Source organism: Dasypus novemcinctus, chromosome 6 (assembly GCF_030445035.2).
Source record: "Dasypus novemcinctus isolate mDasNov1 chromosome 6, mDasNov1.1.hap2, whole genome shotgun sequence".
Lineage (NCBI taxonomy): Eukaryota > Metazoa > Chordata > Mammalia > Cingulata > Dasypodidae > Dasypus > Dasypus novemcinctus.
Window position 1 is genome coordinate 39,767,380 of NC_080678.1, and position 27,100 is coordinate 39,794,479.

The 27,100-nt window shown below is 39.5% G+C and overlaps 1 protein-coding gene across 4 annotated transcripts in view; it reads right to left on the minus strand.

Moving 5' to 3' along the window:
- Window positions 1–27,100, minus strand: part of ENTPD7 (ectonucleoside triphosphate diphosphohydrolase 7) — a 55,383-nt gene that overhangs the window by 25,802 nt on the left and 2,481 nt on the right. For all 4 annotated transcript variants that reach the window (XM_058298630.1, XM_058298629.2, XM_058298631.1 and 1 more), the window contains exons 4-8: window positions 14,350–14,555; window positions 13,955–14,105; window positions 7,679–7,782; window positions 6,058–6,114; window positions 2,544–2,677 (exon numbers count right to left, since the gene is read on the minus strand). In XM_058298630.1, the coding sequence (XP_058154613.1) occupies window positions 2,544–2,677; window positions 6,058–6,114; window positions 7,679–7,782; window positions 13,955–14,105; window positions 14,350–14,555 (652 nt within the window). The remainder of the gene's footprint in view (window positions 1–2,543; window positions 2,678–6,057; window positions 6,115–7,678; window positions 7,783–13,954; window positions 14,106–14,349; window positions 14,556–27,100) is intronic.

The following is a 27,100-nucleotide window of genomic DNA, read 5'->3' on the forward strand; positions in this document are numbered from 1 at the left end:
ATAGATCAACCTTGAAAAACATTTTGCTAAGTAAAAGAAGCCAGACACACAAAAAAAACATATTGTATGATTCCATTTATATGAAATGCCCAGAATAGGCAATCCATAGAGACAGAAAGTAAATTAGAGTTCTCCAGGGCCAGAGTGAGGTAAGAGTAGGAAGTGACTGCTAATGAGTATGGGGTTCCATTTTGGGGTGATGAAAATGTTCTGGTAATGGTTGCACAACTTTGTGACTACACTAAAAACCACTGAATTGCACAAAAGAATACCTTAGGCAATTCAGATTTATTTAGATTTTAAAATGCTATTGTGTTATGTCTCATTGTTTCTTTTTTTATAATGCCTAGACCCATCTTTAAGTATACCTTCTATACTACTGTTGCTTTCTAAATCTGCACACACAAAAAAGTCACTTGCTTAAAAGACTGTAAGCCCCAGTGCCATTTGTCACCCAACCTTATTATCAGAACCATGTCATTGTTTCATGTGTTGAATGCATACTAACAAATACAGACTAAAAAGTCTTACAACCTCGTTCCTCAAACCTCCAATCCTAGCACAGCATTCTCTGCTGAGTGCCAAACCCACATTTTCCACAGTCCTGCTGGACATTCAGGCATTGTGCTCCTCTGATATCTCAAACTCAACATATCCGAAACTGAGCACACTCATTACAGGATTCAGATCTCTAAGACCAGAGAGATGCTCTCAACCAAACCACTCAGGACCACACTGGCTTGCTCAGCGTCCACCCTGTCCTTCTCCCTAGGGCCCCTCCCTTAGAGAGCAGAGTCCTCATCCTTCCAGTTACCTTGGGCTAGACCCTCTACATCACCGGCCATCCCTCCTCCCCTACCCACATCACCACAGTCAATCACCAAATTCCACTGTATTTTTGCCCCCCAAATATTCCTTAAAATAGTTTCTTCCCTTCCACTTCCACTAACAATACTGTCCGGTTCAGCCTCACATTGCTTCTTACCCAAACAATTACAAAAGATCTTTAGCCATGCTCACTGACCCATATTTCTTTCTCCTACTGACAAAAATATTTTCCTATAAAAAAACAGGTCCGCTCAAGTCACCCAGTTAACATAACCACAAAATTCAGAGATGGGAGGACCTACAGAGTTTAGATATTTTATATATAATGAATCTGAGGTCCATGTGACTATCTTGTTCAAAACCTTTGCTAGTTCTCTATTATCTGTAAAAATAAAAGCCAAACCCCAGAGCATGGCATCTAAGTCCTTCAAGATCTAGCTTCATCTTACCTTTCCAGCCTTACCCCTACCACACTTGAAAACCCTCCAGTGCAGCAGACCACTTGACATACTCTGGACATTCTGGGCTCTTTGATGCTTTCTCTGAGCCTTTGCACATACTGTTCCCCCCAGGCAGATGGCCTCCCCTGAATCTCTACAGAAGCCTACTATCATCCAAGTGAAGCCCTCACTTTCTATGAAGTGCCATGGCTCCCACTAAAGCTTCTACAAGCGGAGCTGGCCCCGGGTAGTCCCACATTGCCAGAACTCTCTATTTAGATCAGTGGCTCTCAAACAGGGACAATTTTGCCCCACTCCCTACCCCCAAGGGCATATTTGGCAATGTCTAGAGATATTTGACTATGACTAAACAAAATCAAATATTTACAGGAGCATGGGAGTGCTACTGGCATCTAGTAGGTAAAGACCATGGATGCTGCTAAAAATCCTAAAATGTACAGGCCAGCCTCTCCACAATAAAGAGTTATCCTGTCCAAAATATCAATATTGCTGATGTGGAACCCTGGCTTAAACTAAATTACAGCACTGACGTGGTCTCTGATCTCTCAGGCTGTCTCCAGTGATAGATTAGAAACTGTTGGAATCAGTGTCACATGATTTATCACCTGCATATAGTAGGGCTCAAAAAGTATCTGCATTTCTCTTTCTCCCCTATGATGAAATGTCTCCCTCAAATACATTCTTTAAGTCTAGTCAAGTGAGGAATATTAGAAAAACAGGTATGGAATCATCGGTAAGAAGAAAGGGAATAACATTTACTAAACAATAGGTATGTATCAAATACTGTGTCCCATGATTTACAAGTATTAACATGTTGAATCTTCAGGCAACCCTATGAGATAGGTAGTATATAATTCTATTTATTTTTTTAGGTGGTATGGGGGATTAAACCCAGGACCTTGTACATGCAAAGCAGGCACTCAACCACTGAGCTACACCTGCTCTGCAGTTGTATAATTTTAAATGCTAACATTTACTTAATACTTACCACATGCTGAATTGTTTGGTAAGTACTTCACACACATGGTGTTATTTCATCGTCACAACTTTACAAGGCAGATACCTTCTTATTCCCTTTTTATGCATGAAGAAACTGAGGCTTGGAGAGGTGGCCCAGTCCAAATCATACAAGCTAACAAGTGTAAGAGTAAATATTCAGACCCAAGCAAGTTGGTCTAAGTCCAAAGACAGTGCTCTTCTTTCTCAAATACTGGAATTCCTGAACAACCGAATTTCCCTAAAAGGTGAAAATACCTGTTTTGGAGGAAGGACAGAGGTTGAGGTAGGAACTTCATAAGCAATTTGGAGAGAGGCTCCTCCCATATCCAGGATCCCTACAGTCCTTCTGCGTCCAGTTGCCAATTCTTGGAAAGCCTCAGCATCTGATTCTGAAATACAAGGAACAGAAGGGCCCTAGTCATTAAAAAGCAAAATTAAGTTAGAAAGGGGAAAAAAAACAAAAACTCAGAAATCCCTTAAAAATTGAAAGCAAATAAACAAATTAGCTGTATCATATGTATTTTACACACAGGAAAATTACTTCAGGTGACTACATATCCTATTGGGATATATCCCAACGACAAAAGAAACAAATAAATAACTTAAACTGAATCCTAGTAGTCATTTTTTTTTTATTTCTCTCCCCTCCCCCAGTTGTCTGCTCTCTGTGTCCATTCGCTGTGTGTTCTTCTGTGTCCGTTTCTATTCTTGTCAGCAGCACCGGGAATCTGTGTCTCTTTTTGTTGCATCATCTTGCTGTGTCAGCTCTCTGCGTGTGCAGCGCCACTCTTGGGCAGGCTGCACTTTCTTTTGGGCTGGGCTGCTCTCCTTACGGGGCACACTCCTTGCGCATGGGGCTCCCCTACACGAGGGACACCCCTGCGTGGCACGGCACTCCTTGTACACATCAGCACTGCACGTGGGCCAGCTCCACTCGGTCAAGGAGGTCCTGGGTTTGAACCATGGACCTCCCATGTGGTGGGCAGATGCTCTATCCGTTGAGCCAAGTCCGCTTCCCTCTAGTAATCTTATTGTTTAATATTATTAGCAGTAGTAGTATTTTGAAACAATTAAACATATATTATGAAATAACACAAATAAATGCTTGTAAATATCCTTAGGAACAAAAAGTCAACATAAGGGAAAAAATATATAAGTGAAAAAATCAAATAAATTAAACAAAAACCTTATAATTTTAAATATGAGTTGTGCCAAAAAATAAGGGAAATATAAAAGACTAATAACACAGAGCTGACCTAAAGGGGTTCCTGTTGGCCTAAGATGCTATAATTGAACATCAAAAAGAATAATGAAATTAAAATAAAAATTTTTTTAATTAAAAAATTTAAAAAAATAATAAAAAGATAATGACGGTAATGGATTATAATACATCAATATGTTAAAATCCATGAGTTCATAATGGTTAAAAAAAATCAACTTGATTGGTTACCTTTGCAAGGACACCAACTCATTCAAAAATGTGATAAATAAAGGGAAATAATCAAATATTTATTTTGGCTTTCCTATAAGAACTGAATTTCAGGATAACTAAAGAGTTGATAAAGAAAAATTCTTTGTATTAAAATTCCAGCTGTTAAATGCAGAAAGAGTGACAGAATTAGGAAAATCACCATTCCACAACTACTAAGGGAAAAAAAACCCAGATCTAAGCACCAATCACAATCGGTTACTACAATCATTAGGTGAAAGACAGATGGGGAATTTTTACAACAGATATATCAAATTGACAATACCTGAACTCTGAATACCTGATCAGGGAAGCGGACTTGGCCCAATGGATAGGGTGTCCACCTACCATACCACATGGGAGGTCCACGGTTCAAACTCCAGGCCTCCTTGACCCGTGTGGAGCTGGCCCATGCGCAGTGCTGATGCGCTCAAGGAATGCCGTGACATGCAGGAGTGTCCCCCACGTAAGGGAGCCCCACGCACAAGGAGTGTGCCCCGTATGGGGAGCTGCCCAGTATGAAAGAAAGTGCAGTCTGCCCAAGAATGGCGCCACACACAGGGAGAGCTGACACAACAAGATGACACAATAAAAAGAAACAGATTCCCGGTGCCGCTGATAAGGATAGAAGCGGTCCCAGAAAAACACACAGCGAATGGACACAGAGAGCAGACAACTGGGGCGGGGAAGGGGAGAGAAATAAATAAAAAATAAATTAAAAAATGAATACCTGACCAGTCTTAACATGACTAAAAGTGGGGCAACTAGACATTACACACCTCCTAATGTGAGGTCACAAGAACTACATAGCACCATCCATGAAATATTTTTGCCAAAAGAATTGAATCTGAATCAGGTCAAGCTTCTAGATCTAGTTTACAGGACAAGGCGGGGATAGTGTTACATGTCATAGACACCATGAAGATGTAGTCAATCAAATCCAGAATGTGACAAATTTATTCTACAGATCAAGGGACGGTTTTTTGTTTGTTTTTCTTTTTAATAAATACTTTGGAAAAAAATGGAGGGGGGTTGTAGATTAAAAGAGATTAATAAATCCCTTATTCAGATTCTGACTTGAATACACCAACTATAAATATTCTTGAAACAAATGGTAAAAATTTCTAAGTATTACATGGTGTGACTGTTTGAGATTATTTTATGAACCCCAAAAAGAGAAAGATTATGTTTGTAAACTAATCTATTCCTCTGGGTGGATTGGATACCCTTTGATTGTATTAAATTCAGCTGAGGGACATTTGCTTAGATTATTTGATAAGATTGCTTTTGATTTGACTGTATTAGTGGGCATGACTCAGGTTGAGGCCCCGCCCCTTTGCTGGGTCTGATGTAAACGGACACTCACACAGACAGACAGAGGGAGAGTGAGCTCTGTCATTTCTGATGCTGCCATGTGACAGAAAGGAGTAGGCTCAAACAGCTGAGGCCCTGGGGAGAGATGAGCCATTTGCCTGATAGCTTACAGCTGAAATCGGGAAGAACGGAGAACAGCCGAGGCTGATACAGGAGGTCCAGAAAGAAGCAAGTCCTGTGCCAGGAGACTGAGGACTCCAGGATCACTTAAGCAGAAGCCTCAAGAGGCTGGGCCCACGGAGCTCAAGAACAAGAGGAAGCCCAGAGGGGAAGGAGAGACCAGGCAGAGATCGCCCGCCCTCTTGCTTCAACACGTGGCAGCTGACTTTGGTGAGAAAGCACCTTTTATACAGCCTTGGGACTGTAAGCTTTTACCCCAAATAAATACCCTTTATAAAAGCCAACAGATTTCTGGTACTATGCATTGGCATCCCTTTGGCAGGCTAATACACATGGGTATTAGATGATACTAGGAATTGTTAATTTTGTTAAATTTTAAAATGTGGCTTTCTTTTTTTTAATTCTTATATGTTAGAGATATATACTGATGTTCACAAGAGTAAAATGTGCCTGGGTTTGCTTTAAAAAATCCAAGGGGGAGAAACTGTTGTGTAGACAGAGTGTGGCGATGGAAAAAAAAAAAAAGGCAGAATGTTAATAAGTATTGAGTCTGAATAATGGGTTCATGGAGGTTCATTTTATTATTTACTTTATTTTTGTGAATGTTTGAAACTCTCCATAATAAAGTTAAAAAGGAGGGGAAAAAAGGAAGAAAGCAATTAGGCAGGAAAATGAAGCATTTTAGGTTTTAAAAAGAAATAAAAGACAGTAAACTACTCAAAATTAGCAGGTAAATGCTACTGGTAGGTTATGACTTAAAATAGTCAGCCCTTATTTAAAGAATTGTTGTAAGACAATATTACTCACCATCCTCATGGTCAAATCTTCCCAAAACAAAGTTGATTCCAATCCATGCATAAACCCCTAAGGAAGAAATATAAAATTAATATGAAAAACAAACATTAAAAGCTGTGAATCTTGGGATTCTGGTTCCAGGCGATATGGAGGAAGTATACTCCACCCTGTCTCTCTGCTGAATGTCTATAAAAATGCTGAGTAGAATGGATTTCTGAAAACTGAAAATTAAAGATAGTGGGGCATATCAGAAAGGAGATGAGAATTTAAAGTACCGTCAAACCAGTAGCAAGTTTCTCTTTTTTGTTCCCCTCAAATATTGCCTGGTTTAAACCCAAAGGTAGCTCGAAACAAGAAAGTGTGCACCTGGTGGGGACAGAAAGCTTCAAGTCCTTGCTTTCTGATCCAAGTAGAAAAGGGGACCTAGAAGGGTCACAGAGAATGGAGAGACCCCTTGGTTGTTTGTTGCTGTTCTCTCCCACCACACTGACAGGCTGTGGCAGGAGGCTGAGCCGATTCCTAAAACTCTGGGGGACGTGAATCCTTTCTGACCGGAAGAGCTGCATTCCCAAGAGTGTGGGGCAAATCGTTATTGCTTATGTTTCTCCCTGTCTCCCCACCACTTGGCCCTGAATGCAGACACAATCAAAGACGCAGCATAACAGGGCAGGCAAACTGAAGTTCCAGCTTTCTGACCAGAGAACCATAAAAGTGAGCCGCAGAGAACCAGGAAGGCAGGGAAATGGTGGCAAGCAGGAAGCTCAAGAGAGTTCTCTCATGAAGTGGTGGAGGAACTGCATGCGTGATCTGACCTGACCTTAAACGGCACTACCAAGGGCTTTGAGAATGACAGATGGGCAAGGCCACTTCCCAGACTGACCACTGGGTGGCACGCACAGACAAATCCAAACAGCACTGCTGAGCCCCTGAAAATTAACTAATACTAGAATCACAGCCCACAGAAGGTGGATAGGAATTTGAGGTCTGAACCTAACCTGCTCAACTGCTGGCTAAAACAAAGATCAACATTCTCCTTACGATTTAAACAAGAGTCTCCTAATGTAATATTCAAAATGTTGGGATATAAGGCAGCAGATGTGGCTCAAGCCATTGAGTGTCTGCTTCCCACATGGGAGGCCCCGGGTTTGGTCCCAGGTGCCTCCTAAAAACAGACAACGAGCAAATGAGAAAACCAACTCAGGGGACCTGACGTGGCTTTGTGGTCCAGCATCGGCGTCCCACATATGAGCTCTGGGGTTCATTAATTGGCCCGGTACCTCAAAAAAAAAGTACAGCTAGCTAACCATAAATCCATTTGGAGTCATTATTAAACATTAATGCATTCTTATAAATATAGTGTTTAGCACTAAGTTAAAAAGAGAGCAAATAAATTAATTTTTAAAAACAGGTATGAATGTATGACTTCTAGAACCAGCACTCAAAACAGATATCAATAAAGAATATGCAAATAACTAAGTAAACTGTTTAGCAGAGTCAAGAAAATTAGTAACAGAAAAGTAAAAGTCAGATATATGAAGGAACCCTAAACACCCATTTAGGCTATGTGTATTTGAAGGGGCTATGCCGTGGTTAGCTGAGAGGTGAACCAGTGTACCCCTTCAAGGCACAGTACCTTCCTGCTTCCCAGAAATCACTTCTGCCTGAGACTGAGAAAAGAGGAAGTCAAACTCCAGCGGTAAATCTTTCACTAGGTCACCCAAGATAGCCAACTGCTTCCTGCAAGAAAGAACATAAAATCCGAAAGTTAATCGTTAAACTCTCTTCTCACAACCAGCCTCAGCCTGCCCTTCCAAAACTCTCTTCTCACAAGCAGTCTCAACTTGTCCTATTTAGCCTTGTTATGATCTCACTGCTCACCTGCCTCAGCCACCATTGAGCCCTATTTTTTTGGTACCTCCTTTGATTTCAAAGGTTTAAACTGCCTCTAAAGTATAGCCTCCTACACAAAAGGCAATATGATAGTGATAATACCTTTCCTCTATATGTTACAATTCAAATAGTGTTAGATGAGACTATTATTCTATGCTTCTCACAGGCTGAGTATGAATAAGCCACAGGAAATTGCAGCACAATTTCATAATCTGTAAAATACTTGTAATTACATTATTTCAACTACTATGAAAGATGTTAAAGAACACAATCACATCCTCAGATCTTGTACAATACAGAAACAATGCCTCATATCACCACACAAGAAGTTCTGTTGGTTCCCTAGGTTTTTATATAATTCTTTATATAAGCTAACATTAGCTTTTTTTTTTAAAGATTTATTTTAATTATTTATTTCTCCCCACCCCTTGCTGTTTGCATTTACCGTGTCTGTTTGTTGTGTGCTGGTCATCTTCTTAGAAGGCACTGGGAACTGAACTCAGGACCTCCAATGTGGAAGGGAGGTGCCTAATCGCTTAAGCCACCTCCACTCCCTGCATTGTTGTTTCTCTCATTATGTTTTCCTCATGTCTGTTGTTGCGTCAGCTCACCGTGCCTGCCTGTCATGTCAGCTCGCTGTCTTACTCATCTTCTCCAGGAGGCATTAGGAACAAAACCTGGGACCTCCCATGTGGTAGGCGGTAGCTCAACCACTTGAACCACATCTGCTTCCCAACATTAGCTTTTTAAATACTCTTTTCCATATTTCAAGGGTTAATTTTTTTTGTTTGTTTATTAAAAAAATCTTATCATTTAAAAAAAGATTAGGATCAAATTCCAGAGGTATAACATCATCTCTCATTTGGGAATAATGTCTGAAATTCAGCATCTATAGGGTTGCTTTTCCTATAAAGTTTTAAGTATACTATCAAGATTATCAGACAAAAAGCAAAGAAACAAGCTGGAGATATTAATACGATTCTAAATAAAACATCAGTTAAAAATAAAACCAATTATCTTAGATTTTTAAAATTACTCATTACAAAAATATTCTACTGGCTCAGATAGCTGTCAGCATGCCTTAGGGAAGAATATTGTTAACAGCAGCAAAAAGTGAAGAATTACTTTGGAAGTAATAATCTTCCAATATAATATGCAAAGCATAGCTTCTAAGATGTTCATTGTTACACATAGTAAACTCTTGTGACAGAATTTCACGTGGTGAATGAGAAGGGTTATTCTTCCCTTCCTATTGGATATGCTTCCAAACTATCCAAAGAGGAAGGCTTGCTGGTTTGGGGATGGTGTGGAAGAATGAGCAACAATATTCATTGCTGTTTGGAATATAAATCGATGGTACAACCTTTCTAAAGGGCAATCCGGGATTTTTCTTTCTTTTTAAAGATTTATTTATTCCCTGCCCGCCCCCCCCTTCCCTCCTCCTGCCCTGCTGTTTTTGCTGTCGATGTTATCTTCTTTTCTCATTTTCTCTCCTCTAGGATTCACCAGGATTCAATCCTGGAGAACTCTGATAGGGAGAGAGGTTCCCTGTCAATTGCACCACCTCAGTTCCTGGTTTCTGCTGTGCTTCACCTTGACTCTACCCTTGTCTCTCTTTTGATGCATGAGCATCTTGCTGTGTTGACTCACTTGCACGGGTCACTGGCTCACCACGCAGGACTTGGTGCGGGCACTGGCTCACCATACGTGCACTTGCGCAGGTGCTGGCTTGCTGCGCAGGCATGCTTTCTCCTCTTCTTTTTCACCAGGAGGCCCCAGGGATCGAACCCAGGTCCTCCCATATGGTAGGCAGAAGCTCTATCACTTGAGCCACATCCACTTCCCAGAAATCTGGGATTATGTATCAAAATTTATATATGCTTAACCTTTGACCCAGCTATTACGCTTTAAGAAATTTATTCCAAGGAAATTATCAAATCAGTATACAAAAAAGGAAAAATATGGCAGCATTATTTATAACAATGAAAAACTGGAAATAGCCTAACTGTATATCAATAGGGTTTGGTTAAATCATTTACTTTACATTCAGACAGTGTAATATTACACAAGTGTTATTAAATGAAATCGGGAAGCGGCTGTGGCTCAAGCAACTGAGTTCCTGTTTACCATATGGAGGACCCAGATTTGATTCCCAGGACCTCCTAGTAAAAAAAAAAAAAAGAAAAAAAATGTGTCCCAGACCTGTGCAGAGAGGAACGGGTCCCCACATACCAAAGCTACTCACTGAAAAAGATGATGACGGAACCAGATAGAAAAAAAAATTTAAATAAATGTATTGACATGGAAAGATGTCCTATACATTTTGTTGAGTTTTAACAGGTTACAAAACAGTACATATAATATGATCTCATTTATGTCAGAAAACAAAACCAAAAAGCTCTTCATGTACTGCACAAATACAGACGTTTCATTTAATAAAACTCAATAGTATTTCTTTATTTCAAAAAAAAGCTTTTAATGGCAAAATGGCAATAACTACTGAAAGTGGGAGATGGGTAAATGAGGATTCAATACACCATTCTGTCTACTTTTATATACATTTGAAATTTCCTATAAAAGTTTTTTTTTAAATATCACCTTTTATTACCTTCATAATTTTTAAGGGTATTTCCATTACAAAATAAAAGGGAGGTAAAAAAAAAATTATGTTAGTCAAGGACTTTGGCAAAGAAATAAAACCTAGTACTAATGAATTCAAAACACAGTACAGGGAAACCGACTTTGGCCCAGTGGTTAGGGCGTCCGTCTACCATATGGGAGGTCCGCGGTTCAAACCCCGGGCCTCCGTGACCCGTGTGGAGCTGGCCATGCGCAGCGCTGATGCGCGCAAGGAGTGCCGTGCCACGCAAGGGTGTCCCCCGCGTGGGGGAGCCCCATGCGCAAGGAGTGCGCCCGTGAGGAAAGCCGCCCAGCGTGAAAAGAAAGAGCAGCCTGCCCAGGAATGGCGCCGCCCACACTTCCCGTGCCGCTGACGACAACAGAAGTGGACAAAGAAACAAGACGCAGCAAATAGACACCAAGAACAGACAACCAGGGGAGGGGGGGAAATTAAATAAATAAATCTTTAAAAAAAAAAAAATTCTATTAAAAAAAAAAAAACACAGTACAGGGGATTCAAACCCATGTTGAATATCGCTCACAAAAGCTAATAAATTAGCAAAGAGCATTAATCATACAAAACAGGTTCTTACAGTAAGAGTCACACTTAAGTCAACAATTAGCTTGGCCATAGAGACAGCAATGATTTCCTAAGCCCAAAGCATACCTATGCATTTCTAAGGGAGGTGATCAGAAAACCAGTTGAAAGAGAAAAGGTAAATTTCCTTTAAAAGTCTTAGATAAAACAAATACTTCTGTAAACCTAAAGCTGCTCTAAAGTTCTTATTTAAATAAATAAATAAAATGTCTATTCAGAGCGTCCTGACAGCGAACATCCTAGATAAATGGGGTGGAGCTACATAGTGGATTTTGTTTAGATGGAAACTTCTTTGACACACAGAAGCCAGGAGATAAGGCAAGCCTCTCCTTTGTACCAGACATGCAAAACGTGGCCTAACTATTGATCAGATTCCTTCACCCTGCCCTGCTGGCATGCTCTGCCTTGTTGACCGCCGAGTCAGCTTTTTCTATGCACCTTCCTTGGTTGTGAGACTTCAGATCATTCACAGACTTGCTGATACAGCACCACCAGGGTGGTTTACTCTTCCCAGGGCTTCCAGAATTTTGAATGGTATGAATATTACCTATATCAAAAGCAAAATTTCTAAACTATACGTACAGTACAATTATAACTTTGTAGAAATTACATACAGATGAACACAGATAAGGGAAGTGACAAAATGAAAACAGTTTTGAAAGGGTACTAGGCCTATAGGAATTTTTTGTTTTGCTCTATTTTTATTTTTATGAGTTCCTTTAATGATATAAAGCTATTGCTATAATATTTTAGTCTGGTTTTTAAAATAAGCAAAAATTATTAAATTTTTTAAAAACCCAAAATGTATAGGGAAATAAACAAGAACCCCATCCTCCCCATGTTGACATATGGCTATATAAAATAATCATCATCTGCTGCTCAATAGCAAACCAGACAATGCACCAGTAATTGTGTGTCTAAAAATGACAAAAGCAGTCCATTTAAGGTCTGGCATATGTTGTATTGTTTGGCTTTTCATAACCAGTATGGAGCCTGACATATGTTGTTATTGTTTTTTTAAGGAAATAAATGCCAAGAACACGAAATTAAGCTCTGTGGAAAAGAGAACTGCTATTTGCCAAGGAAAAATATCTAAGCTGAAAAAAAAACCATGATGTCTTATTGACTTCTAGAGACTATGAACATTCCAGGAGGACAGATTCTAGACTTAAGGGTGCCCCTCTCCATCCCATGCCCAAACGAGTATAGAAGGTTTTAAGAGGGAAAAATCACAAACAAGGAGGAGTCTGACCTAAGTTTAGCCTCTTCTTGATGGCAAGATGCCAGGTTGAACTGCCAAGGTCAAATAGAAAAGATTTGACTGGGTGGGACTGAGAAAACTACTCTAAAGCAATGGAAGCTGAGCTTTGCAGTAACCTTCTAAACACAGCAAGAGGGAAGGACTTTACTCCAAAGAAAATTCTCAAATGGCCAATAATTATATGAAAAGATGACCATCATTAGTCATTACAGAAACACAAAACTTCTATGAGATACCACTTTACAACCACTTGGATAGCTACTGAAAAAGTAGAAAATAAATGTTGGCAAGGATGCGGAGAAGTAGGAACCCTTGTACATTGTTGGTGAGGATGTAAAATGGTGCAGCCCCTGTGGAAAACAGTTTGGCAGTACCTCAGAAAGTTAAATATTGAATTACCATATGACCCAGCAATTCCACTCCTAGGTATATACCCAAAAGAATTGAAAGTAGGGACTCAGACAGTTGTCTACCAATGTTCATTACACCATTATTCACAATAGCCAAAAGGTGGAAGCAACCCAAGTGTCCATGAACAGATGAATGGATAAACAGAATGTAGTATATCTATACAATGGAATTTTATTCAGCCATAAAAAGAAATGAAATGCTGATACATACTACAAGGATGAAACTTGAAGACATCACATTGCATGAAATAAGCCAGACATAAAAGGACAAATATTATGATTTCTCGTATATGAAATACCTAGAATAAGCAAATTCATAGAAAAAGAAAGCAGCATAGTATTTGTCACAGGTGGAGGAATGGGGAGTAATTGCTAAATAAGTAAGGGTTTTGGTTCAGGATGATGAAAATAGTCTGGAAAAGGTGGTGAAAGTTATACAGTACTGTCAAAGCACTTAATGTCAAAGAATTGTCCACTTAAAATGATTTAAAAGACTTTTACGTTACATATATTTTACCACCATTAAAAATGAATGAATTACTTTTTTTTAAAGAGAGGGGAGGGACTCACCAACTATCACCAGACAAAGTTAAAAAGAAAGCAGCATTGCTACCAGAGCCCTCCTATTAGCCCCTATATATCCGTCCCTTATGTGACCCCCATTCTACACTTCTGTAGTTATGCTCCCCATATAGGTGCCTCATGATCCAAATATATCACCATCACCAGCACACCTCACCATCAATCAAAACTAAGAATTGCTATTGCCATCTCACATAGATATTTACCCCAAATACCATAAAGAGGGAATGACTGTTTGGTGTAATAATGAGTTACAAGAGTAGCTCTGCTCTGTTCTATTTATTCATTCATTCATTCATTCATTTTAGGAGGTATAGGGTATTGAACCCAGGACCTCATACGTGGGAAGCAGGTGCTTAACCACTGAGCTACATCTGCTCCCCTCTGCTTTATTTTTAATCAAGGAGTCTTTTGGTGCCACCAGGCAACTCTGTGTGGTACACCCCCATTCTATCTCCAGACCAAGGAACCACAGTGGACAATGCCTAGAATCAGCCTTTCAACTCTTGATTCACCTTCTGTCTGGGTTTCTCAGACCTTGTATCTCACCTCTCAGGGAGAAGCCTCATGCCTGCTGTGCAGAGGATGTAAAGGGGAGTCTCCTTGTGCTTATTCACAGGCACATGAGCAGCAGCAAAACTCAGCAGAGGACGAAGGTAATCGCTGGCATGTTCTGGGGTGTCTGCCATAGCAGAGATTCCTTAAGTAAAACAAAATTTCTTTAAAGAGCAGAATCACATAGACTAAGAAGATTCATTCCCTATAAGGTTCTGCTTAAGATCCTCAATAGTTATTCTCTGAGAAAAGGGAGGGCAGCAACAAGTGAGATATTCCCATTACCCAGAATATCAAGAAAAGGATGGATTTCTTTTGTCCTCATCTCTCCTCTCTCATGCCTGTAGCAGATAAAAGGGATCGAGAAGGAAATATACTCTGATTAGTACCTGGCTTGATTTTTTTAACCACTGGTTGACTGTTGCGGTCTCTCATCTGTTTGATATCCAGCAGGTCATGGGGGTTCCCATTGTGTCTTGGCCAGAAATAAACAAAAATCCGAGAGCCACTGCTGCCACAGTCCACGACAAGTCCATAATTCAGGTTTGGGTCTTCAGTGTCAGTAGCTTCCAGTTCCCCTACTCGAGCCAAATACCTAAGCCAGGCAAAAAGAGAAATCAGTGTTGAGCAGCTAGACCTACAAAAGGCACCATCCCTTACACATCATGTGCTCTTGAGTCTTTATTAAGTGTCCAGTATGCCAGGCACATGGGGTTACAAGTCCGAACAAAGGAATAAAACGATACTGACCAAATTTACTGGTGTATGATAAAGCAACAGCTGGTTTCCCTCTGAAATTAGATAACTAAAAGAATCCGTCATATTTGGGGGAGGAGAGTTCTAAAACTGGCTGGGTGGCAAATCTTCTATTAAGCATTATAGAGCTTCTAGGCCCTAGACATCAGTATTTTGTGTTGAGATTTTCTAAGATTCTCATTCCGGGATATTGGCCTGACAGGAGGAAGATGAAAGAAATAAAAGCGCTGGCATCAAACATACTGCAGTTTGAGTCCCAGCTTCACCACTTACTTGCTGTGTGAATTTCAGCAAGTTTCTTAACCTCTCTCAGCCCCTATTTCCTCATCTGTAAAATAAGGATAGTAACAGTATCAACCTCAGAGAGACAATATATCTCTGCTGCTGCTACTACATTATACTTATTGGAAGAGCAAATAATAGAAGCCTGAGAAGAGGGCTAAGAGTTTCAGAAAGAAAGCAAACCTAAGAGTTGGTAAACTGCCTCTGCATGCTGAGGCTTTAGTTAATATTAAAGGTTCTGAGGATCTGAAAGGTACAAATATCACTGACAATTCTTCAAACACTTCACTGTTAAAACTTGAAATTCTAAGAGTGTTTCTCAAACTAGTTTATGAAACCCTTTTAAATCAAAATGTTCGTAAAGAACATCCAGTATTGACTTAAACATGTATATAAAACTTACACTGCTTATAGCTCTTGTGCTGCCCAAACACACCACCAAAAGTATTTATAAATTAAAGGGATGCAAAACTCTTGAATGAGTAAAATTCAAACTAATGACAGACACAGTATTAGTTTCTAATACCATTCTCCAAGGTTCCTTGGAAAAATGCCTGATTCTAGGACTAGGAAAGAAATACCCACGATAAGCCTGGAGCATCTAGTAGTGCCAGAAGTAAGGAACTGCACTCATAACAAACAAAAAGAACAAAAAACCCACATTGATAGAGTACGTCAAAGGGATACAGGAGTCAACTTTCGGAGCCTCCAATGGCCAAAGCTGGAAGGATCTGAGCACAAGACCAGTAAAGTAGTATTGGATTATAACCCACAGTACAAAATAAATACCCATGGCTCCATACTGATATAAATAAGTGACTGAATAAATAAACAAATGAGGGAGAAGAGACCAATTTCCCATGAAGAAGAACTCCAAATAATTTGTGTAGATATTTTGCCTTCGAGGAGGCATAATAGAACATAACTCCTTACTCTTTAAATGTGGAGACCTTTACATTGAGACCTTTCAAAGAGTTCAGTGTGGAAAGGAGGGGCAAGAGTAACTTTATAGTGGAGAAACCTGACAAACACTACCTCAGATGGTGACCAAGGCCATCTTGAAGTCAGGTTGACAGTACATACTCTTCAAATGATGCAATGAAAATGCACTTTATCTCTGTGGTCTTCCTCCTAAACTCCCATAGCCCTATTCTAATCAGGAGAAAAACACCAAGCAAGTTCCAATAGAGGGCTTTCTACAAAATACCTGACCAGTACTCCTTAGAACAGTCAAGGTCATCAAAACAAGGAAAGTCTGAGAAACTATCACAGCCAAGAGGAGCTTAAAGAGATATAACTAAAGGTATTATCATATCCTAGAGGGAATTCTGGAATAGAAAAAGGATACCAGGTAGAAAACAAGAAAATCTGAATAAAGTATGGACTTCAGTTAACAGTGATGCAATATTGTTTCACTAACTCTAGCAAACATACATAGCAATGTAAGATGTTAATAATAAGAAAACCAGATGTGGCATACATGGGAACTCTCTGTACTAAGTTTTCCAGTTTTCTATAAATCTAAAACTATTCTGGAATATAAAATCTTTAAAAATGTCATTTTAAAAAACTGTGGAACTCAGAGATGTGGGTTGGAGATTCTAACTTTGGTTAAGATCGACTTAGATGGATGGAGCTTTAATATTAATTCAGCTTCTTTTTCCCTAATCATTCAGGTGTATCTGGGAAAATGTGATGATGTAGGAGGTTATGGCTTGTTCTGAAAATTCTTTGAACTAAAGAAGACAACAAAACTCAGAGAAATGACTTTTCAGATTATACAAAAAGGGAAAGGTCTTTATTGGTGCTAAGAATACCTACTGCTGATAGACAGAATAAAACTTTATCTTCTAAATTCTTCTAAATTTAAATAAGTATTATTATATGTTGAACTAATAATTATCTGAAAAAATTGCCCCAAAAGCAAAGCTGTCAACTTTTTCAAGTATTATGGCTACACTGCCTTCATGTCTGCCCTACTCAATCTAACAGTCTTTAAAGCATAATTCCAAGAACTAAAAGAAAATAAATCAAAATAACAAAAATAAGGTAAAAAAAAAAACCATAATTCTAGATCCCCAAGACCCTTACACAGCACCTTCAGAACCACAGTTTTGTGAAGCCTGAGGCTTATATAATTTGGGGGGGGTCTTCTTTCAAGAAGAATTAAAATTACAAATAAAAAAGGGGCCCATGCAAGTGAGAGGCCCTGAGGTATAAGTGTCATTAGCGTCACAGTAAATCCACCCCCGATCAGAACAATAAACCACAAGCCGCATCCCTCAGAACAATCTAGCTTCTTTATTGGTGGTTTCACATTGCTACATAGACCACAGAGTTCCTTACTTTGGACAGCAAAGAAGCAAACTTGATAACTAGGTATGGAAAAGAACAGCATGTAAAAACAGTTCTGAAATTTAAAAAAGTAGAGCTAAGTAAACAGACCTTTCCTTTAGTGCAAAAGGCATTTTTTAAAAAGAGACAAATTTGAACTTCAACAAGATGCTATAAACTACTACTGCACAGGGTAGGATTTGGAAGAACATTTTTCTAGATCTGAAATGGGAGTGAGTTGTGGGAAATAAGGCAGATGGTAAAAATCTGTAAACACCAGAAAGTTTACAGACCTAAAATTTCCATTTCTCCCACATGCTTTCCCATTCTAATAAATTACTGGGCTGAACTGGGCTCAGAATGCACCAATCAATGTCTAACAGCTCACTTCTATCACATGAAAGCAGGGCAGAAGTCTGGGTTCACATTACAGAACTCCTGCAAATGCTGATCTCACAAGAGGCCACAGATTAAAAAGAAACAGGCAAGATAATCCAACCCAGTGCAAAGTGATTTTCATTTCCTATCACAGCAATCCTTCTAGTTCATATACTTCACAGATCTTTCTCTTCTTTCCTTCTTGGAAGATAAGATTCTGGATCCCAACCCTCCTTGCTTAATGAATAACTTTTCTCTAGTGCACTGATTCTCAGGACCCCTTTATAGTCTTAAAAATTATTGAACCCCCATAGAGGTTTTGCTTACATAAGTTACATCCATTTATATTTACTATAAAAGAAAACACATTTTTAAAATTATTCAGTTCATGTGTGACAATGAAGAATACAATGACTACTAGTTCAGTTTGGTAACTCTAACTCAATTCGTGCTAAGGCACCAGCAATTACACCTACTACTGCTTGTCCACCATCACTGCAAATATCAACCCAGTGAAAAAGGCAAATAGAATCTCAGTATTATGAAAATAGTTTTGGCCCCACAGACCTCTTGAAAGGATCTCAGGGACTGCCAAGGGTTAGCAGACACTTTGAGAACCACTGCTCTAATGGAAACTTCTTTTTCTCTCTAACATCTATCTGCTTTTCTACCTATTCCTTCCCCTTCTCCTTTAACATGATGTGACAGTTTGAAGATGTATAGACATCAGAAAAATCATGTTCTTAAAACTAATCCAGGGAAACGGACTTGGCCCAGTGGTTAGGGCATCCGTCTACCACATGGGAGGTCCACGGTTCAAACCCTGGGCCTCCTTGACCTGTGTGGAGCTGGCCCATGCGCAGTGCTGATGCGCGCAATGAGTGCCCTGCCACACAGGTGTGTCCCCCGCGTAAGGGAGCCCCACGTGCAAGGAGTGCACCCCATAAGGAGAGCCGCCCAGCACGAAAGAAAGTGCAGCCTGCCTAAGAATGGTGCCACCCACAAGGAGAGCTGACACAACAAGATGATGCAACAAAAAGAGACACAGATTCCTGTGCCGCTGACAACAGAAGCCGACAAAGAAACAAGATGCAGCAAATAGACACAGAGAACAGACAACTGGGGTGGGGGGGAGGGGAGAGAAATAAATAAAAAATTTTTAAAAAGCTAATCCATTCGTGTTGGTGTAAAACTATTGTAAGTGGGACTTTTGATTAGGTCACTCCAGTTAGGGCATGGCCAAGGGTGGGTCTTACTTAATCCTCTTAACAAAGTCCTTTATAAGAGAATGGAATTCAGACAAAGAGGGAGAAAGCACCACAGAAGCAGAGAAAAAGCCATGGACACCAAAAGCTGAAAGCAATGAAACCCAGAAGAGAAGGGAAAGACCAGCAAATGCCATCATGTGTCTTGCCATGTGACAGAGGAGTCCAGGATCACCGGAGGAAAGCATCACCTGATCATGACTTGATGTGAACATTTTCACAACCTCAGAACTTTAAGCTTGTAAGCAAATAAATCCCTTTTGTAAAAGCCAACCCATATCTGGAATACTGTATTTCGGCAGCCTAGCAGATTAAAACACATGGTTCTTAAGAAGCCTCTAACCAGCAACATTGGCTCTTTTCTTTCTGTTCTGAAATATGGAATGCCATTATTCCCTTTAAGTAGTTTGCTTATAAGCCTCTAAGACTTCTTTCATATTTGTTTGCTCTACCTCTTCATTTAAACTATACATTTCTCAAGAGCAGTACAGACCTTATCTGTCTTGCCTCAATATTGTCACAACGTTTCTCATATTTCTTTGTCCAAGTCATCTATTGATCAATCCTGGTTGATTTGGTCAACTGGTTTGGAGCTATTGGTTTGTTAATAATTCCTCCATATCTTTTATCTTTGTATAGCTATACTCAAAATCAATTACTCTCCTTAGAAAGATTCAAGGACCTTCCAAAAGTATCCTGTCATTCCCTGTGGTTCAGCCTAAGATAAGCAACTTTATAGCCTTCATTTGGGTACAAGTCAATTTTGGGTTCTCTTCCCAAAAGCCTCAATGTGCATTGACAAAAAAATGTCAATTCACATTAGAATACCAGGGAAGAAGATAGGACCAGATGGCATTTATGTTACACTTTCCAATTGAGTCTGGGATGAATTGCTGCAAGCAGCAGAAAGTCTCAATTTTTCTCATCTTGCATAATGTGAGTAACAAGAAGAGTTTCCCTCTCTGGGAATTAGTAATATTTCTTTCTGGGTCTCCTATGACCTAATTAGGTTTCCCACACTTTTCAACCACCTAAAGGGTAGGCTTTAGGTTCTTTAGGTTCCTGACATGGATGGATCATCAGTTTTTCCATGGATGTTTTCATTTATGGTTTGCAGTGCCGATCTTTGCCATCATGGTTAATTAATCACATTAATGAGTCCTCCTGCTTTGCTGATGTTGCATTAAGCCAACCCCTAGAGGAATCTAAAGCTCAAGAGAAAAGGTCGGAAAAGGTTTGGAATCCCTCATAGCCACCTTCCCAGGAGAGGTCTGATTCTCCATCACACACAAACACACCCTTCTACACACAAACACCCTCTCTCTATTTGAGAAATATGATTTCTCTCTAGTCTCTGCTGTCAATGACAGGTATGTTACCTATGTGTACATCACGTAGGTAGAGTTGGAAGACAATGGCTTTTCACCGCCATTATCCTAAAAACATTAACAGCATTACAGCTATAACTGATGAAGTCATTAGCTAGCTTACAAAATCGACACTAATTATATCACTTCTAGAGTTCAAACAGAACTCAGCAAGGCATCAAACCTCAATTAGAGTGGCCCCCATGAGCATGGGGCTACCAGCTCTTTGCCCAATGTTCTCATATTCTTCAACTCTATAAAAGGCTCAGAACCAAACATGTCAGTATAGCCAAAGTAGCAGTGCTTGATTGATGAGAGTAATATATGCCCAGAAAAGCATTTTGTAAAGTTACTGCTTACCTCCTAACAAGATTAATTGGAACAGTCAGAATGTTGATAATTTACAACCTGCTTATAAACAGTAGAAAAAGATACAACCATATAATATGTATATAGTATAAAAATCACAACCGCAAGCATTTATCTTCTAAAAATATGTCCTGTTGAACTAATGTGTTAGGTATTCCAAACAACTCCTAATTATTTGCTTATGATGCCAAAGCAATAGCAACTGCCACATGCAAAAAAAAAAAAATTATGGAAGGAAAATTTTAAATGTAGTTAAAGCTACCTATTATCTTCAGTCTTCAGTCTTCAGTGTATATTTGCAGGACAGAGAAAAAAATTGAGAACAGAAATATTCTAATTATTTCATTCTAGAACAAAACATCTTAGCCTAGCCTGTATATAAAATTGTAGATTAAATTCTGAGTGTACAATTTGAGAACCACTTTTCTAATGACATGAATGTGACAACTCCTTATGGCATGGGATCTTTTAAAATTTCAACAAGTGTCTGAAATAGTTATCTATTGAACCATTTCTTACTTGTGGAATTCTTAAATGTCCTCCGTACTGCCCAAACTCTTACATAAAAAGAAAAGAGACTAACATTTCATTAATATCCACCTGTACCAGGCAGTCCTAGATGCTTTACTCTTTTCGTGTTAATGACAAGACTCTGAGGCAAGTAATTTTACCCACTTTATAGATAAAGAAATGAGATTCCGGGAAATTAAGAAGACTCCTCAAGATTATCCAACTAGCAAATGAAGGGTAATTAGCTCTAAAATCCATACTCTTTCCCCTACATCAAAATATCTCCCCAAATAAACACAATTAATTTTTTTTTTTTTTTGAGGTACTAGGGATTGAACCCAGAACCTTGTACATGAGAGGCAGGCACTCGAACACTGAGCTACACCCACTCTGCAAGAATTGAAACTTAGAGCAATGGTTTTCAACCCAGGCTGCACCTTAGCATCCCCTGGAAAAGAAATCCCAATCGTTCGTATTTTTAAAGGTCTCTAAATGATTCAGCTACACAAAGGCTGAAAACAACTGATCATTATTAACATAATCTGTTAGACTGTGTAATAATACAGATTTAACAAATTAAGACTGTTTACCACTATAAAAATTGTCCCTGGGGACATGCTTTTTGAATTACTAAGTCTATTTTCAATGGATTTCCTTTCTCCTCCCTCACTGTCAAAATGTCAGGTATTACTGACATTGTCATCATGACCACATCTAATGACCCACCTATCCTATCGCCACCATTCTAATTTGCTGTTTTCTGCTTTGTTTTGAGACAAGAGAGAACCAAGTCAGTTAGACTAGGGTGTAAACAAAAGAAAACAGGTTCAATGTGAGCACCTATCTTATCAGAAAGTATATGAACTTAGTGACATCAGGTTTGGTTACTCATGGGCCTCTTCTGATTAGTTTCTGATTCTTAACTTTGTTCCTGATTCTTAACTGTATATGTACAGTTCCCTGTTCTTTGTTCCCTATTTTACACAGCTGCACATAAACTATTATCTCATTGACAAGTAATTATTCATTCATGCCTGACCCTCTAACTATATTATAAACTCCATGAGTCAGGGGCCACGTTTGCACTGTGTACCCTAGTGGCAAGCATAGTGTCAGACATACAGCAAGCTCCCAACAAATGTTTGCTTCCTAAATGATTCATGGAGGCTGCCATGAGGGAAGTTTAATAATATATGGTTATTCATAGCAATATGTACAGAGCCTTTCATTGAGTAACAATGAGCCCTAGGCTCCAAGGCTGCTGGCTGCTCAACCAGAGCATTACAGAGTGTTAGGACTTGGTAAGGGCCCCACAACAGCAAAATCTGCAGCTCAGTCATTTCAATTAGTTCAGTATAACAAGTATTTATTGGAATTGGTTGCTTAGGGATATAGTGGTAGACAAGCAGTATCTGGTCATGACCCCCAAAGAGCTTATATTCTACCAGTGAAAGTGGACCAAAGAAAATTTGAATGATAATTTAGAATTCAACAAGTGCTATGAGGGAAACGGACTTGGCCTAGTGGTTAGGGCGTCCATCTACCACATGGGAGGTCCGCGGTTCAAACCCCGGGCCTCCTTGACCCGTGTGGAGCTGGCCCATGCGCAGTGCTGATGCGCGCAAGGAGTGCCCTGCCACGCAGGGGTGTCCGGGGACACCCCAAGCGCAAGGAGTGCGCCCCATAAGGAGAGCCGCCCAGCGCGAAAGAAAGTGCAGCCTGCCCAGGAATGGTGTCACCCACACTTCCCGTGCCGCTGACGACAACAGAAGCGGACAAAGAAACAAGACGCAGCAAATAAGACACAGAGAACAGACAACCGGGCGGGGCGGGGGGGGGGGATTAAATAAATAAATAAATCTTTTTTTAAAAAAAACAAAAACAAGTGCTATGAAGTAAACCAGTATGTGCTGAGGCAGAGAATACCTATCTACATTTAAAAGAAGGGTCAGGAAAGGCTTCTCTGAGGAAGTAACATTTAAGATGAAAACTATAATAAAATAAAGAGGCAGCCCTGAGAAAATGGAGAGAAAAGCTTTCCAGACAAAGGGTACAGAATATGCAAGTCCTTGAGGTGAAAAAGGACTTGGCTTCAGGAGCTGAAGGAATATCAGCATGGCTGGAACATAGAGGGTAAGGGAGTAAGTAACAAATTTTGAAGTGGAGAGATGCCAAATCAAGGCAGGATTTTCAGGCCAAGGGAAAGGGTTTAGAACTTCTTCAGGAGTCACATGGGATCAAGACGGCAGAGTAAGACATTCCAGAGCTCCATCCCCCAAGAAAAGCTTTTACACAACAAACATGGACTGGCAGAACCATCTTTCTCAAAGCTCCAGGAACCAGTTAAAGGGGTGCAATAAGGTGTGGGCAGGAAATCAAGAAAAAGGCAACTTAAAAACAATAGGAACTGCAGTGCTCTTGCTGGCCCCTCCCTCATCCCTTTACCAGCTAGAGAGAGAGCCAGCCCACGTTCCCAGTGCAGGTCCCTGGTGCCAGTCCCGTCGGGAGCAGAGAAAAGTTCATGCACGTACTAGGTGCATGTAAGTCTGTACCGATCTGTCTGGTAGCAGCCTGAGAGACTGAACCAGGCCACACGTCACAGACTTGCCATTCCAAAACTTGCCCTGAGCATAGAGGATGGCTCACAGAGCTCTCCCACAAACACAAATAGCAGCAACCTGGGGACAAAAGGACTACAGGCTGTGGGACACATAGTGTGGTACCCGAGATTATGAGGAAACACTGTGTCCTAGGGAAAGGTGGACATTTGGATACATGTAAATAAGGGAATTGCTAAGGCCATGTACACGTGTACAGAAAAGACCCTATGTTTTTGCCTTAGGCTGTTTTCTAAATTTACTGTGAGGAAGGCAAAGCTCTGAAGTCTGAAGGAGAGCACTCACAAAGACTAGGAAAGGAGTTTTTCTTCCTTTCGTTCCCTTTTTCCTTTTTTTCTTTCTTCCTCCCTTATCCCTCCCCCCAACTCTTCTTTCTTTTTTAAAGATTTATTTACTTATTTCTCTCCCCTTCCCCTCTCCGATCCCGGTTGTCTGTTCTCTGTGTCTATTTGCTGCGTCTTCTTTGTCCGCTTCTGTTGCCACCAGGGGCATGGGAATCTGTGTTTCTTTTCATTGAGTCATCTTGTGGTGTTAGTTCTCTGTGTGGGCGGTGCCATTCCTGGGCAGGCTGCACTTTCTTTTGCCTTACAGGGCGCACTCCTTGCGCGTGGGGCTCCCCTACGAGGGGGACACCCCTTCGTGGCATGGCACTCCTTGCGCGCATCAGCACTGCGCATGGGCCAGCTCCACACTGGTCAAGGAGGCCCGGGGTTTGAACCGCGGACCTCCCATGTGGTAGACGGATGCCCTAACCACTGGGCCAAGTCCACCACCCTCTTTCTTTCTTTGTTAGCTACTGGTATTTAAGGAAATTTCTGTCACAATACCAGCTGGGTACAAGCTTAAAGAACAGATGCCTCAGAGTCTAAATTCCAAAGATAACACCTTAAAATATCAAAATGTTCAGGTTGCAACACAAGATTATAAAACATACAAAGAAACATAAAATGAAGGTCCATGCAAAGAAGCAGAATAAAGCATTAGAAATTATCAACAAGAAAAACTAGACCTTGAACATGCCAGACAAAGACTTTAAAAACACTTTAAAATAGGAAAATTATATCATATGGAAATACGGATCTATACAAAGGAATGAAAAGCCCCAGAAACAATAATTATATGAGTAAATAAAAGTCATTTTTCTTATTTTTTTATATATTTTTAACATGCAAAACACATCCCTTTAAAGCAAAAAATAACAACAATATATTGTGGAGCTTATAACATATGTAGAAGTAAAATGTATAACAATAATAGCACAAAGGTGGGTAGAGTGAAATGAAAGTATTCTTTTATAAGGTAATTTTATACTATATGTGAAGTGAAATATTACTTAAAGGTAGACTATGATAAGTTAAAGATGTATCCTATAAACTCTAAAGCAACCACTGAAAAAAATTTTTTTAGAGATAGCTAATAAGCCAACAAAGGAGATAAAATGGAATCATAAAAAAATACTCAATCCAAAAGAAGGGAGAAAAAGAGGGTACTTGAACAAAGAACAAATGGGACAAATAGAAAGCAAATAGCAAGACAACAGATTTAAACCTAAACAATCAATAATCACATTAAATGTAAAGGGTCCAAACAACCATTTGAAAGGCAGAGATTGTCAGACTGTATAAAAAGCAAGACCCAACCACATGATGTCTATAAGAACCTCCTCTCAATGTAAAGACACAAATAAGTTAAAAGTAAAAGTATGGAAGAAGATATATCATACTAACCATATATTTGATAAGGGTTTAATATCCAGAATACAAACACAACTTCTATAATTGAACAGCAAAAAGACACAACCCAATTAAAAATGGGAAAAAACATGAATAGACATTACTCCAAAACAATATACAAATGGACAATTAGCCCAAAAAAGATGCCCAAAGTCATTTAGCCATCAGGGAAATGCAACCACAATGAGATACCATCTCACATCCACTAGAATGGCTACTATTTAAGAAAATGGAAAATAATAAACATTGGAGAAGATGTGGAAAAATAGGAATATTCATACATTGTGGTGGTAAAATGATGGAGCCACTGTAGAAAACAGTAAAGCAGAAAGTAAAGTGTAGAACTACCTTATGACCAAGCAGTTCTACTTCTAGATATTCCCCAAAGAGCCAAAAGCAGACACTCAAACAAACATATGCACACCACTCTTCATAGCAGGATTATTCACAATTGCCAAAAGGTAGTAGCAACCCAAGGTTGATCAAGAGATGAATGTATAAACAAAATATGGCATACACATACAATGGAATATTACTCAGCCATAAAAAGGAATGAAGTTCTGATGCATGCTACAACATGGATGAACCCACGAAGACATCATGTTGAATGAAATAAGCCAGACATAAAAGGACAAAGACTATATGATCTTCACTTATATGAAATAAGTAGAATATGCATATTCATAGTCAGGGATCAGGAGGGGGAGGGGAATAGGGAGTTAATGTTTATCTGGTACGGACTTTCTGTTTGGGGTGAGGACAGTTTTGGCAACGGAGGATGCAGATGGAGGTAAAACTTTGTGTATGTAATTAAATCACCAAATTGTACATTAGAAAAGAGAACAAAAGGGAAATTTTAGGTTGTATATGTTACCACAAAAAAAAAATTAAAACCCATAGAACTGGACAACACAATGAGTGAAGCTTAATGAAAATAGTGTTCTAAAGTTAATGGCATAATTCTAATAAGATTGTTTCATGAATTGTAACAAAGTACCGCTCTAACACAAAATGTTAATGAAAAGGAAAACTGTATGAGACAGGGTTTATATAGGAACTCTGTACTCTCTGCATGATGTTTCTAGAAACCTACAACAGCTCTTATTTTTTTAATGAAAAGAGAAAAGAAAAAAGATATTCATACTAACACTAATCAAAAGAAAGCTGCTGTAGTTATAGACAAAGCAGATTTCTGAGCAAATATTATTAGCAGACATAAAGAGGATCATTTTATAGTGACAAAGAGTCAATTCATCAAGTATACATAACAATCCTAAACATTTAAGCACCAAGTAAGTCTCAGTCCACCAAACTAAGAAACCAGAAAAATGCCTTTCATTGTTAAAATGCAGTATCAGCATTCTTGAACCAAAACTGAATATTGGCAAACGAGGCTTAAGATCTTCTTTATGGGAAGCAGCTGTAACTCAAGCAACTGAGCTCCTGTATACCATACAGAGGACCCGGTTGGACCTCCTGGTTAAAAAAAAAAAAAAAGGCGTCCCAGACCTGTGCAGCGCAGAGAGGC